General features: G+C 48.2%; 1 protein-coding gene across 1 annotated transcript in view; it reads right to left on the reverse strand.

The window, feature by feature from the left end:
* The window catches only part of LOC129386477 (neprilysin-1-like), a 55,980-nt gene that overhangs the window by 25,418 nt on the left and 14,246 nt on the right, over nt 1-16,316 (reverse strand). The window contains exon 4 of the mRNA XM_055074486.2: nt 10,813-10,972. Within this exon, the coding sequence (XP_054930461.1) occupies nt 10,813-10,972 (160 nt within the window). The remainder of the gene's footprint in view (nt 1-10,812; nt 10,973-16,316) is intronic.

A 16,316-nucleotide genomic window follows, 5' to 3' on the forward strand; every position in this document is an offset into this window, starting at 1 on the left:
TCGCCATACTCTGCTCCTCCGCTTTTCTCCCCGAGCTGTATTCGCTATAGCCGTCTTTCATCCCCCCTGCGCACCACATTCGCTCTTTCAACCTTCGCTGTGCTCCTTCGCTCGGTTACGCCGAGGCACGCCGACCTGTAACGTACGAACGGGCGCCTAAACGGCTGCGCTCTAGAGACAAGCATGCGTGCGCGAAAATTGGAGTTAGCTTGTTGAGCTCTTGATGTTTAGTTGGCCTGAAATCCATTCAAAGAGACATCGAGATACGCCGAATGTGTTTGCACAAGCGTTGGCGCATTGCCCCATTCTGCTGTTCTACAGCACTCGCCTGTGCCGCGCAGTGCAGCCTTTCTTATCGTCGGCCTTGCGTCGCGCGTTCACCCTACGCAATCGTTTTACGCTATACTAAGACTCTCTGATATCATCAAACATGCTGAGCGCATCCAGCATCGCCTACAGGAATAAGAGCCTGAAGCACTCGTACACCTAACACAGCAGTCCATCAATGTACGGGGCACTATCTGGTCAATCAGTGTCCAGGGTTTTGTAGCGGGTTTTTCACGTATTTAGAGGGACTGCCTCGTAGGCAGAACAGAGCTTCGTCTGCGCACAAGTATTGATCATCATCAGCAGCAGCATGGTTATGCCCACTGCAGGGCAAAGGCCTCTCCCATACTTCGCCAACTACCGCGGTCATGTACTGATTGTGGCCATGTTGTCCCTGCAAACTCCTTAATTTCATTCGCCCACCTAACTTTCTGCCGCCCCCTGCTACGCTTCCCTTCTCTTGGAATCCAGTCCGTAACCCTTAACGACCATCGGTTATCTTCCCTCCTCATTACATGTCCTGCCCATGCCCATTTATTTTTCTTGATTTCAACTAAGATGTCATTAACTCGCGTTTGTTCCCTCACCCAATCTGCTCTTTTCATTTCCCTTAACGTTACACCCATCATTCTTCTTTCCATAGCTCGTTGCGTCGTCCTCAATTAACGTAGAACCCTTTTCGTAAGCCCCCAAGTTTCTGCCCCGTACGTGAGTACTGGGAAGACACAGCTATTATACACTTTTCTCTTGAGGTATAATGGCAACCTGCTGTTCATGATCTGAGAATGCCTGACAAACGCACCCCATCCCATTCTTATTCTTCTGATTATTTCAGTCTCATGATCCGGATCCGCCGTCACTACCTGCCCTAAGTAGATGTATTCCCTTACCAGTTCCAGTGCCTCGCTACCTATCGTAAACTGCTGTTCTCTTCCGAGACTGTTAAACAATACTTTAGTTTTCCGTAGAATAATCTTTAGACACACCCTTCTGCTTTGCCTCTCCATGTCAGTGAGCATGCATTGCAATTCGTCCCCTGAGTTACTAAGCAAGCTAATATCATCAGCGAATCGCAAGTTACTAAGGTATTCTCCATTAACTTTTATCCCCTATTCTTCCCAATCCAGGTCTCTGAATACCTCCTGTAAACACGCTGTGAATAGCATTGCAGAAATCGTATCTCCCTGCCTGACGCCTTTCTTTAATGGGATTTTGTTGCTTTCTTTATGGAGGACTACGGTGGCTGTGGAGCAACTATAAATATGTTTCAGTATTTTTACATACGGCTGTAGACCCTGATTCCCTAATACCTCCATGACTGCTGAGGTTTTGACTTAATCAAACGCTTTCTCGTAATCAATGAAAACAATATATAAGGGTTGCTTATATTCCGCACATTTCTCTATCACCTGATTGATAGTGTGAATATGTTCTATTATTGAGTAACCTTTACGGAATCCTGCCTGGTCATTTGGTTGACAGAAGTCTAAGGTGTTCCTCATTCTATTTCCGATTACCTGAGTAAATACTTTGTAGGCAACGGACTGTAAGCTGATTGGTCTATAATTTTTCAAGTCTTTGGCGCCCCCATTCTTATGGATTAGGATTATTTTAGCGTCTTCCAAGATTCCGGTACGCTCGAAGTCATGAGGCATTGCGTATAGTGGGTGGCCAGTTTTTGTAGAGCAATCTGCCCACCATCCTTCAACAAATCTGCTATTACCTGATCGTTCACAGCCGAATACCTGTTCTGTAGCTTGATCCGGAATTCCTCTATTTTCCCTCATACCGCTAACTCATTGATCGGCTTCTTGTCTACCAGTTTCTTCCGTTCCCTCCTCAAGTCTAGGTCAATTCGAGTTCTTACCATCCTATGGTCACTGCAGCGCACCTTGCCGAGCACGTCCACATCTTGTATGATGCCAGAGTTAGCCAAATGTATAAGGTCTATTTTATTTCTAGTCTCGCCATTCGGGCTCCTCCACGTCCACTTTCGGCTTCGCCGCTTGCGGTAGAAGGTATTCATTATTCGCAAATTATTCTGTTCTGCAAACTCTACTAATAACTCTCCCCGGCTATTCCTAGAGCCTATGCCATATTTCCCAACTGACTTGTCTCCAGCCTGCTTCTTGCCTAGCCTGGCATTGAGGTAGCTCATCAGTATATTGTATTTTGTTTTGACTTTACCCATCGCCGATTTCACGTCTTCAGAAACGCTTTCGACTTCGTGGTCATCATGACTGGATGTAGCGGCGTAGACCTGTACAACCTTGAATTTGTACCTCTTATTAGGTTTCACAACAAGACCTCCCACCCTCTCATTAATGCTGTAGAATTCGTGCATGTTACCAGCTATATCCTTATTAATGAGGAATCCGATTCCTGTTTCTCGTCTCCCCGCTAAGCCCCGGTAGCAGAGGACGTGCCCGCTTTTTAGCACTGTATATGCTTCTTTTGTCCTCTTAACTTCACTGAGCCCTATTATATCCCATTTACTGCCCTCTAATTCCTCCAATAGTACTGCTAGACTCGCCTCACTAGATAACGTTAAACGTTGCCAGGATGAGATTCCAATGGCGGCCTTTTCGGACCCAGGTATTCTTAGCACCCTCTGCTGCGTCACAGGTCTGACCGCCGCCATGGTCAGTTGCTTCGCAGTCACTGGGGACTGAGGGCCGGGGTTTGATTGTTGTACTCATATAGGAGGTTGTGGCCAAGCACTGCACCAGAGTGCCAATCCTGCTCTGGCGAGGGAGTGCGTTACCGGTTCTGGTCACGGGATCAGGCCGCACTCCAGGCCTGTTTATGCAATTTAATCAACATGCGGATTTTTTTTTAATCCGGTGGAAAATTTCGCTGCACCGCGATTCGCACCACGGTCCTCTTGCATGCGAGGCGGATACTCTACCTCTACGCTATCGCTGCACGCTGCACAGGTATTAAAGCTGGCCATCTCATTCTTTAATTGGCTGCTCCCCAATTGCGGCCATCAGCATGATGCTGTTCAGACTTGCCCCGCGCGCACCAAGCTTTTCTACCGGTATTCCAAGACGGGTCATTTCGCCACGGTTTGTCGCAGTGGCCGCTTCACGCAATTACCACCGGCATGGCGCCAGCAAGCCTCCACGTCACACCGTCCCTTTAGACAACCTTGTACTGATCGCGTCCAGTCGATAGCCCAGACAGACAACCAGCTGCAACCGGCTGTCCAGAATCTGGGATTTTACGCCGATCTTGAGGTAAATGGAAAACATTTATCCCTATTTATGGCCACTAGCTCCTCGGTTTCGATTATGCTTTGCCAGGACTTCGTCGAACTTCAGATTTCGGATGCCCGGCAAGTAGCTCCTCGAAAATATTGAAAGGTTAAGCAGGCACTATAATCCCGCTTCTTGTAATGTTCAGAAATCGCACTTCTCAAATCCTGTTCTACGTTGTCAAAAATGTATGATCCCTGTTGTTACTGATGCAGCCCACGAACTGTACATGACTATCGCAGGCGACCGCCTTCAACGCCGCGTCACCACTACCCAGACAGTCCCAGTGAATTTCTTCAAATACACCACGATCCACCCTATTCCACCCTATCCACCCTATTCTGCAAATCCACCCTATCCACCCTATGTCACTAATCCACCCTATTTATTACAGTGGGCTTCCTACCTGCCAGGTTCAGTCGGTTTCAACACCTGTTTACTCCTGGCCTTGACCTCGTACATAGTGCCACCCATCAGGTTCATATGCGTTCTTCAATTCCACCACAACTAATAAAGCTTGGAAGCCTCCCTCTCGCATTACGAGAAACAGTCAAATAGGAAATAGAGAGCTCATTACGACAACATGTCATAGAACGTGTCTCGTCATAGGAATGGGTGTTCCCGTTTGTTCCCAAACAGAACGGAGCCATTGGAATGTATGTGGGTCTGCGCGCAACTAACCCGGCCGCTATCAGTGACAGCTTCCCGTTGCCTCACGTGGAAGACTTGCTTCACTTTCGGCGAGGTGCTAAATGGTTCTCAAAGTTAGACGGCGACTCAGCTTGACTCAGATTGGGGGCACACGTATGCAAACAACCTATGCACTGTGTGTGCCTTCGTGTGTGGCACTCCCGCCTTGTCCATTAGCCCAACTTTCTGGAAAGAACGTTAAGTTTGGGCATGTTGTTATTTCGTGTTAGCTTTCAGTGAAAAAAAAGGAATCCCGCGGACACAGTTTAGACAGAAGTACACGAAGTACTCACTTTCAACAATCGTTCACAAGCATGACACAAGTATATAGGACACTAACAACAGCTTGAGCAGGTGCATTTGTACAATGTCGTAAATTCTTACATCAAGCATGACAAATATGAACGAAACAAATGATAACAAAATCAACTTAGGAAGTGCGCAGTTGAATGATTACTATATTACTGTTTACTGCCACCCCTCTGAGCCGCTGTTTGCGTGTGATTCCGTCCGTTCGTCCGCCCATACATCCATGCATCCATAACCCCCCCACCTTTTTTTTTAGAACGGTCCATAGAAGACGCACGGGTGCACACGTCCCCCAACCTAGCTATGTCCACGCTTGCATGACTTCACGTGCCATTTGCTTGTCACTGCAGTTGATATGCAGCACAGCGCATAATGGAGGTCACAAACATAGTTTCTGCAGTGGAAGCTAAGATGGGCCATCACCGCCATGTTGCATATTGTTCGCGTACTCCCGCTACCAGTCATTCGTTCAACGTCCCGATTCTTTGCGGAAATTTCGGTCGCATCATAACAGCAGCTCATAATCATCGTTGGCCCAACACTGCCCAGATTGCAATGCTCCAGCCATGCTACGCGTGCGGGCTAACTCATGAGCCGCAACCTTACAAGGGTGGGAAGCATGGAGGAGGAAAACCTAGGAGGGAGCGTCACGTGACAATCCTGAAGCCTAGTCATAACAAATTTAGAGGAGTGGAACGACGGGAAATAGGACCGCACGTATCGGACAAGCAGTACATTTAGTTGGCTCACTTCGGTTGCGTCTAGTGCGGGGATATCTGAATATGCGGGCGTATCGTATGTGCAGTATAATGCTATGTATAATTATTCTGTATAATGCTTCGCTCCTTCTGTTAGTATTATTGTTCGTGTTCACTTTTACTATTTATGCCTCTCCCCTCTGTAATGTATTTATATCCTGAGGGTATGGGGAATAAATAAATCAATGAATAAATGCGCCCATACTAAGCTTGGAAAACGCACGCCGAGGTTAGTACGGGAATTCAAGTTTGTGAAGCAGTCGACTCTTTGTTACGCCAGTCAGGACACGCACTGAACTGCCACACATTGCGTTGACGCGACCTGCCGCAGATGGGCACCAAAGCTGTAGAGAACGATAGCGTCGGGTAACCGACATTGTGCCAAACAACCCACCAGCACCACCTCAAGTACGACGGTTTCGGGGCGATATTAGGGAAATCAAGAAACCGGTCGCCCTGCAAATGTGCATAGGCAACCAAGCCACCCGTCCGACGGCGATTCGTCGCGTTTGAGAAAGTCTTCTGGGAAACAATGACGCCTTTCGCCCCCGCAAACATGTGCAGATAATCAAGCGATCGTCCAGGGTCCGCAGCGACAGCTTTTCTGCGCCTGAAATGCAGCGGCGAGCCCGGAACCCCGAACATATTTAAGGTTGTGCCTGCCGATTTTTGATGGTAGTCGGTTCACGTAGACGTTGTCGGAAGGGAAGGTGAAGACTTCGACATTCAGAGCGCAGCCTAATGCTATTTACTTCTCTCACAACGAAGGACGCACGCCCGAACCTTTTACTAAGCAAAAACGCGACAAAAATATTTACCAAAACAACTCGTCTCTTTCTAGGTCAAACACAGCGGTACAAAAATGAGCAAGAAATACGCAGCGCAGTTTAGGGCGCCCAATAGTTGATTTGACGAAACAATCGACGACGCTCTGGATTCGGGACGGGTTCCAGAATTCCTGTCCAAAAGACACCGCGCACAAGGCGCCGTAGAGCGGCAGGGAGGGCGTGAGGTTGGCTTGCCCAGGCTAGTGGAATCACGTGACGCTCCCTCCTAGTATTTTCTTTCCTCCATGCCTATGGAAGCCAGTAACAACGGCTGCATAGCTCTTGAAAAATTGTACATTAAATGAAGTGACGATACCTGTAGGTTTAGTTAGAGTGCTGGTGCCCTCCGTTAAATTCTGTCACAAGCACGTCCTGTTGATAAATATGTAAACATTTTTTTTTTAATTCCGTTCAAGTTCTTTCTGCCGCCATTCCCATTTTCGAGCTTTTTGTTTTATAGTAGGTTCTTTAGCCTGTTTAAGTGACACGGTGAGAGTTAGCGAATACCATTTAAAACAAAGTCTTAGGGTGAGGTTAAATGGCTGGAGTTTAACTTTTTTGTAAAGATTATGCTTCTTTATATATACAGCGCAGTATAGTCCTCTAGTTTTCCACGGGTTTTTGGAGGTTGAGTGCATGTGCTTACAATATTTGTTAGCTTCTTAGTCAAAGTACCCAATGCTTTGTTAATACAAGATTCCTGGGATAATAGGTCCTAGTCAGAGCCGGATAACATAACAAATTTTGCAGGATTGAAAGAACACTTACTACCCATTTTAATATCAGATGTAGTTTGAGTATATAATAAGAGAAATATTGTCATAGAAAATGCGATATCTGCACGCCGTTTCTATAATGATGTGCTAGAAATAAAGACCGTCGATCCACTGTGGCAGTCAGCCAGACGACGAAAGATTTCTGCATGATAGCCCGGTATGGAAAATAGGGCATCGTCAGCTACAGACAGCCATGTTTCGGATAGACATATGAGCGAATAGTGGTGATTGGTTAACGTAGGCAAATTAACCATACCATTAAAGTTTTTCAGTAAGCTTCGGACGTTAAAATGTATGATCGAAATGTGAGAAGTGGAGGTGGAACTAAGAAGTTACTTGAGCTCGTGAATCATGTGTGAGGCCATCATGGCACACAGTCACCAAGGCACAACGATGGTGCTTTTTAGGTAAAAATTGCCAGATCACCGACTCCAGAGAAGCGGTACACTCGACGTTTCCTGTATAGTGAACGAGCATTGAGAATAGCACACGTGCGTACGCTTTCTCATGTCTGAGCTTCGTACCATGTGAACAAGGGAAAAAAGCTATATTCGTACACTTTTGCGCCTGCTGTACCCTTAAACGCAACCCCTAACATAAAACAAAAACAGTTTTTATGTGACGTGGCTAACCACGAAACTCCAAAACATGTGAAATATCCCTTGAGAATGCCTCGCCGCGGCAACTCGGCGACCAACTATAACGTCTCCAGTGCGCTGAGACGTGGAAAAACATAAAAAATAGAGAAAAGGACGCGAAAATATTATGCAGCTCCCACGCGCTGTGGGAATCAATGTAAGCGAAGCTTTCTGTGCTGGTTGCTTTGATTGGGGACAATCAGCGGTGATGTTGACGGCGAATGTTTAATTTATACAATGTTTAGTCTAATACGAGAGTGGGGAATTGCTTAAAAGAAAGTGATGGGCAAGTTGGTGTGCCATGATATTGCAGCAGCTCACGTACATCTGACACGTACACGTACACATAAAAGGGACATACATAGGCACTGGACTGCAACTCAGTCCAGCGCCTGCGTATGTACTCTTTATATGTACGTGTACGTGTCAGATGTAAGTGCGCTGCTTCGATATCAATGCTGAGTTGATGTTAAACGTAACCTTGCGTGCACCGCTGCTGTTTGTCTACGTCGGGCACAGAACACACAGGAAGAGGTGTCTGCATCGGACTTGTTGTGCGCCATATTTCATAACCTCTGTGAGGGTTGAGCATTGTCATTGCCTCACATACCACATCGCATAGAGGCATAAATATTAAACTTGAATCGGATTATGAGGTATGCCGTAGTGGCGAACTCCGGGTTAATTTTGACAGTGTCCCAAAATCTAAGTTTTCTTTAAAGCCATATAAATGCGGCTGCCGTGGCCGGGATCAAATACGCGACCTCTATAATGCCATAGCCGCATGGCTACTGCCGCGGGCAAAGAAATTGTGAGTTGACGTGTGACCGCTTCCGTAGTGTAGCCTCAACCTTGCAGTGCGCTTTAATTAATGCGCCTCTACTTCTGCATTCCCTACGTAAGTTGCCCGCTTGACGTATCTGCATAGTGCTCATTTTTCAGAAATAGCAGAAACGTACTGTACCGCTGCTTGAACTTAAGTTTATCCGGTTTCTCCGGAACGACTGCCGTGTCTATAGGCGCCTTGCAATAAAGACTAGCTGTGCCAGTCGCTCTATTAGCAGCGGCGGTGAGCACGCGCGAGTAGGCTCTCACCGCCATTTCACCATTGTCCGTACTGGGCTCTGGTCCACCTGAATGCCTCATTTTACAATTTTTGAATGGATTCACTGCGGCCTCTCGGCAGCTCATCCGTGAGAAGTGTGAACAAAAGGAAGAAGCGCAGATATTGCTGCGTTAAGGATTCTCGGCATTAGATTATGCCGCTTCCTTTCAAGACCGTGGGAAGCAGCCCGGCGGCGGAAACGGATTGTCGCGGTTCAGCGCGTCAGGTGAGGGTCACTCTTGCGCATTTCTGTTAAACAAAATAAAACGCCAACCGAAAAGACAGAAGAGAGAGAGAGAGACAAACAGCAGCAAGCCGCTGTAAAAACGCACAATCATGTGAAAAGTGAGTGAAAACGCGCGATTTGATGCCCGCTGTAGTAATTTGGTTTAGACAGTTGCTTACTCGTCCCGATCCCACAAAAAATGCGCAGTGGTTGTTGTGTAAAACCTAGCTTCGTATGCGCTCCGTGCTGCAGCTTTGTAAGCACTGTGCCTTTTGTTGCGCATAAATAAGCCAACGTGAAGCTTCTTTCTGCGCCAGGATCTTGACGCGACTGCTGTAACCGGGCTCATTCAAGCCGATGTTTCCTCGCGATTATAACAATAGCATTAAGGCTGGAACGCAGCACGACACACGTTGAATATTCCCCAATTAGTATTTATATCACCCACGCCAGCACGCATTTGTTCAGTCTTCGCGTTCTTTAATCACATCTGACTGCTCTCAATTATGTTTCAGCGGTGATGAACTCTCAGAACGGAGCTGCAACGACAATACTAGAATATGCTCCTGGCACTTTGTCAGAGGAGAATAAAGCACTTACCTGCCTACTCACTCAAACCTCTACAATTGTGAGGTGCAAGGCACTGTCCAAGCAATAAAGCTACAAATGACAGTTGAAAAGCGACTACGGCCGTATTTGCCCACTTAATTGGAATAAAATAATGACTTGTTACTTTTAGCTCGACGTCGTGAGCAGGCTTCACACCCCTTGGTGGTTGCTTATTGCCTATAAGATGTAGGGCTGCTAAGGACAAAGCCACGCGATCACATCAGCCACGGCGGCTGTATTTCGATGGGGCAAAATACGAAAACACCGGCGTGCTAATGTTTAGGTCCACGTAAAAAAAACCTGGTGGTCCAAGTTGTTCCGGAGTCCCCCACAACGGTGTGCCTCATGATGGATAGGGGCTCTGGTACGTAAAACCCCCTAATTTATCTATTTAAGCACTTCTCTGCGATGTCCGTGCTGTTTACTTCTTTGACACGATATAGATGGTTGTAGTCGTAAATTTGACGTCTTCTCTCAAGCGTCGGTGTTCGAAACTGCACCTCGATGAGTTCGATTGCATCAAAAGCATAATTTAGAACGACAGCCATGTCCAACTAGCGCCGCAAAAGTATGCCTTCGTGGAAGTGCCCGCCTCGGCGTTTCGCGGAGGTGACACGTGGCAATGACGGCGGAGCCTATCGCTGAGCCGCCTGATCATTTAAGGTAGGCTATGGTAGTAGCACTTCCTTGCTTTCTAATGTCACCTTCCCTTCTAGCATAAAAACTGCCTCTTCTTCTATTCCTCTCTTCAATTCTATCTATGTCCCCTCTGGACTCGCACTATAGTTAGTCGCAAGGTAAGCGCTGCAGTTTCTGCAATGGTTTGGAGGAGTGTCGCAGATAATTACAGTTGCCAAGGCTAATGTGGCAAGGCCCAGGGATCTCCAGAGGGCATTGTGCACAATCGACGCAGTGGGGTCCGAACGAGTTTCTCGCGTCGATTTTTCTCTCTGCCTCGCTCTTGTCCTTTATAAATACACTCTGAACCACCCCCTGACGCGGTGTGCCAGACATCAGCAAGAACAGCAGTGGGAAAGTCGAAGGGAGAGGGAAAAAAAGCTGCGCTTTCGCTTTAAATTCTTTAGGGTTCTTAATTATGGCCTTCATGGTTTGCAGCGAAGCTCGGAGGAAAATGAATCAAAGAGATCATAGCACAGACAACGCCACAACACATTAGCAATGTGCGCTTCTACAGGGGAGCACTTCGAAGCTTGCTACAAGCAACAGCCACACCTTCAGCACAACTGTGCCACTGATATTCACAAAACGCGAGATAAAAGCATCTCTCACGTTCTTTTTCATATCCGGATATTTTGGAAGCCAGCCGGTGGTCCTCAGGTGGGGTGGCACCATATAACAAGAATAGCTGTAGGTACACATCAATCGTTTGGCTTTTCGATTGCCCACGCCACGCTGTTAGGTACATATCTTGTTCTTTACTGTACTCGATCTGTGGATCAATAAAAACAAGTTAGAGAGATTTATAATACTTAGATATTTTACTCACATGGGGAGAAATTCATCGCAACTTTTTGCAGCAGCCTCTCACAGCAGAATTGCCCACAGGCTTAATGCACATATCGAAGTAAACGGCGTAATAATCGAAGCTTCATTTTAAACTGTTCATTGTCCGTTTAGGAATCGCACATCCCAGGGCTGTTTGTAGTGCCGCACAGCAACGTTCATAGGCGGAAGTACGCACGTAGTGTACAGTCCCACTCATAACACAAATGTACAATCTGTAACTCTGACAGATGTTAATAACAATATTTCTGGCACAGAGACAGGTTCAAATTAAAATCTATTTCCTTGAAACGAGGAGTCGAGAGAAAAAGCTCCGAGGAACTTCACCTTGGGTCCCGCTGGTTGACATCATAAAACTGCAGCGCGCTTACAATGGATACATACTGTAAACACAAATATAAGCGTATATATACTGTTACGCTAGGATTAAAGAAGAGAGCGGAAGAAGAATACATCGTTTGACGCATCCTCAAGTCCGATGCCTCTTGACGTCGTGCAAATTTCGCGGCTGAAGCCATACTTCGCTCGCAATTCTTCGGCTACCATGCGCCGAGACGGCACTTCGACGCCCGGGGGTCCTTTACGGAATGATGAAAGGAGAGGAAGAAGGATCACAGGACGCTGGCTGCTGCGTGTTGTTAGCGGTCAGTGATCTTAACTATTGTGACTCATTCTGTATATATATTGGAAATACACTCTTCGTATAATCCCAACATCCCCGTAATATACATATATATATATATATATATATATATATATATATATATATATGTCATATGTATGTATGCATGTATGTATGTATTTAGGTATGTACGAAAAAAGTAGTCCTTCGGATTAGGTGTTTTATAAATTGAAAGAAGTGCAGACGCACGTACAATGGCAAGAACAAACATTTCGAACAAATGTATGCGTCTCGGCTGCGGTCCGGTCTTCACCCAGCCTTCAAGTGCACGCACCCAGGGCTCCCCCCAATATGCATTTCCTCACTAAGGGTGAATCATATTTGAAAAGCACAAAAAGAACTAGTACGTCATCATGAGTACTAATGTAAAAAAAAGGTGACCGATGAGCATCAACACGCGTACATTTATTATCGTTCACAAGGGAAGGGCGTTTGAAATATAAGTTGAAAAGGCGCAGCCAACAGAACGCCGGGGAACGGGATCACATATTAGCATAGACCATGCGAGGGGTCGCACCTGCCAGTAGAGCGTTTGTCTTGTTCTTTGTTTGAGGCTACTGCAACTTTCTTGAGGCCAGGAAGACGATTCAAATCGGTTATATGACACCCATACTGTGACCTCCAATCCCTTGCGAGTTCCAAGAACTGCATTCGACTGCATTCTTTGCGCTGGCGGCATTTCGTGATTGCGGGCAAACTGTGTTTTGTAGAGAATCTATGCGTGTATGAAGAATAAAATAAAGGAAACTTATATGACAATATGAAGTAACAAACATCAACAAAATTGTAGGGCTCGCTACGATTTATGCATATGGCATCACGTAGCTGTGCAGCCGGTATTTTGTGGGGGCCTGTGGCTTCGTGAAGCTATATCGGCAGCTTTTCCCGCTGGTCTCTAGCATGATGTATGTCTTTGACAACATAACAGAAGGACGAGAACAGTTATGCGGAAATGTACACATAGCTTCATCCGCATGGTATATATTGCTACGGACAGAGGCCATAGTGTGGCTGCACTGAGGACGACGAAGACGACGTGTGTGCCGGTTTTGATATAGCGTCGCCACTTTGGCCTCCGTGAGCTTACCTGTAAATAAATTGTAAATAGTATTCGGCTTCAGCTTCACGTAACATTAATTTGGTGGAGGTAGACGTTCCCCGTACCCGTCATGGAGCCTCGCAGCGGTCGCAACGGCGACAATGGAAGTTCGGCTCCTGCTGGCGGACCTTCATCTCCGCAAGCGTCTCCGCCTGCAGCCCCGACCTACGTCGCCGTTTCCCCACCTCGGGATCCTGGTGTTTTCAGCGGAGTCGGCAGTCCTGATACTGACGACTGGCTCCGCTTATACGAACGTGTCAGCACCAGTCACAGGTGGGATCCGACTATTATGCTTGCTAACGTACTTTTCTACCTCGACGGAGCTCCATTGGCGTGGTTCCAGACTCACGAAGAGGAGATCTCGAGCTGGGATCTCTTCAAAGACAAGCTACGCGACCTTTTTGGCAATCCGTTTGGTCGACAAGTCAACGCCAAGAAAGCCCTTGTCACACGTGTACAGACGTCGACCGAGTCCTACGTGTCGTACATTCTCGACGTCTTGGTCCTTTGTGCCAAGGCTCACCCGACCATGTCTGAGGACGTGAAGGTTAATCACGTCCTCAAAGGCATTGCTGACGACGCCTTCAGTTAACTGGTGTTTACGAACGTCACCAGCATCGATACCATCCTGAAGGAGTGCCGCCGTCTCGAGCATGCTAAAAGCCGCCGGGTATCCCAGCACATCACGCGACTTCCCAACACAGCTGCTACGTCATCCTGTGAGGACCTCTTCCACCAGCCGTCGCGATGTGACAACTTGACCCGTATCATTCGTCGTGAGGTCGAAGCGGCACAACCGGCGGCCCCTTCATTCCCGTTACCTGATCATTCTCCGGTGACAATCTCCTTGATCCAGGCCGTCGTCCGTCAAGACTTGTCCAATGTCGGCGTGCAATCCATTCGTTCCGTACGCTCGGAACCTTTGTCTCCACGCACGTCCCCACCGCGCTCTTTTTACTCCTCTTATGGACAGCGCAACCCCTCCGAATGGCGAACCGTGGACGACAAGCCGATTTGTTTTAACTTCCGACGCATTAGACATGTCGCTTGCCACGGCCGCAGCCGCTGGACTTCTCCGACGCGCTATTATCCTGATTACCCCCCTCGCCCCTCTAGCGCATCCTTTTCCTTCGCCCCTTCTATGCCCGCTCCATCATCTGACCCTGCGACACCTTTGACACGACCCCGCTACTCCCGCTCGCCTTCTCCCTCCCGCCGCCAATCTCGCTCGCCCCCGTCTCGCCGTGCTGCTTCTCCGACCTACTCGCCGCACCCTCGACCGGAAAACTAGACAGTGCTGCTTCTGGAGGTGAAGCTGCATTGACGACATTGGCACGAAATCCTCGCTTCACCTTACCCACGAACAAGAACCTTTTGGACGTTCTCGTCGAGAATGTTCCTGCGTGCGCGTTGATTGACACCGGGGCGCATGTGTCCATTATGAGTGCTGCTCTTCGCTGTCGGCTCAAGAAAGTTCTGACGCCTGCCCCGAACCGAGTTGTACAAGTCGCCGACGGAGGGACTGTCGCTATTGGTGGCATGTGTTCTGCCCGACTCACCATTGCTGAGAGAGACACCGTCGTTCTCTTCACCGTCATCGAGCATTGCCCTCACGAACTCATTCTCGGTCTGGATTTTCTTGCCCATCATTCTGCCCTCATTGACTGTTCGGCCGGCTCACTTCGCCTTGACTTGCCTCTCCTTACCGACCCTGTGGACCCGCCTCACAGCCATCTGAGCTGTATAGATTTCATTCGCCTACCACCTCACTCTGTGACACACGTCGACTTGTTGTCCTCTCCAGCTGTACCTGACGGCAATTACGTGGCCGCACCGATTCCGGCCGTTATGCTTACACATGGTGTTACCGTGCCGCACACTGTGCTGAAAATTACTGGCCACCGCACCTGCCTTCCACTTGTCAATTTCGCGCTAACCGCGCAACTTCTGCCTCAGCGCATCTCCTTGACTATAATTCGCGCTTTGCAGGATGATGAGGTCGAGCCATTCACAGTGGAAGATCGTTACAGCTTAGCCCATACCGTGACGTCATCGCATGGTACTGACGTCGACATTAAGATGATGGTCTCCTCTGACCTTACATCTCCTCAAGCTGAAGCTTTTTGCCGCGTTCTTGAAGGCTATCACGACATTTTTTACTTTGACAATAGACCCTTAGGTCAAACGTCCGTCGTGACCCATCGCATAAATACTGGCGATGCGAACCCTATTCACCGACGTCCATACCGTGCTTCTGCGTCGGAACGAGCTGTTATCCAACAGGAAGTCACAAAGACGCTTGCAAAGGACCTTATCGAGCCTTCCTGTCGTCCCTGGGCACCTCCCGTCGTACTTGTCGAAAAGAAGGATAGAACGTGGCGCTTTTGTGTAGATTATCGCCACCTGAACAAAATCACAAAAAAGGACGTGTACCCTTTGCCACATATTGATGACGCTCTAGACTGCCTGTACGGTGCCACCTATTTTTCTTCTATCCACTTACGGTCCGGCTACTGGCAGATATCCGTCGATGACATGGACCGAGAGAAGACTGCATTTATTACCCCTGACGGCCTTTATCAGTTCAAGGTGATGCCTTGCGGTCTCTGTAACGCGCCCGCCACCTTCGAACGGATGACGGACTCTTTGCTTCAGGGGTTCAAGTGGTCCACCTGTTTGTGCTATCTGGACGATGTCATCGTTTATTCGCCCACATTCGACACGCATCTAGACCGTCTTTCAGCGATTCTTGATGTGTTCCGCCGCGCCGGTCTCCAGCTGAACTCGTCAAAATGTCATTTCGCTCGCAGTCAAATCGCCGTCCTTGGACACCTCGTAGACGCCAGAGGCTTGCGACCCGATCCGGACAAAATTCGCGTCGTTGCGATTTTTCTTGTTCCGAAGTCTACCAAGGACGTTCGTAGTTTCATAGGGCTGTGCTCTTATTTCCGACACTTTGTGAAGGATTTTGCGACCATGGCACGTCCCGTTACCTACCTCTTGAAGAAAGACGCCCCCTTTTTTTTTTTTTTTTTTGGGGGGGGGGGGGGGTCCTCACCATGCCGCATCTTTCTCGCAGCTGACTACTCTCCTTACCACGCCTCCAGTTTTCACCCACTTTGACCCGTCTGCCTCAACGGAAGTTCGAACTGATGCCAGTGGTCACGGCGTAGGAGCAGTGTTAGCACAGCACCAGCGTGGACATGATCGCGTTATAGCCTACGCCAGCCGACTTCTATCACCCGCCGAGCGCAATTATTGAATCACAGAGCGCGAGTGCCTCGCTCTTGTGTGGGCTGTTGCGAAATTTCGTCCATACTTGTACGGACACCCCTTCTGTGTCATCACTGATCACCACGCTCTCTGCTGGCTATCCTCGCTCAAGAACCCCAAGGGACGACTCGCTCGCTGGGCGTTACGCCTGCCAGAACATACCTTCTCCGTGGTATATAAGACGGGACGCTTGCACCAGGATGCCGATTGTTTGTC

This window comes from Dermacentor andersoni, chromosome 3 (assembly GCF_023375885.2).
Source record: "Dermacentor andersoni chromosome 3, qqDerAnde1_hic_scaffold, whole genome shotgun sequence".
NCBI lineage: Eukaryota > Metazoa > Arthropoda > Arachnida > Ixodida > Ixodidae > Dermacentor > Dermacentor andersoni.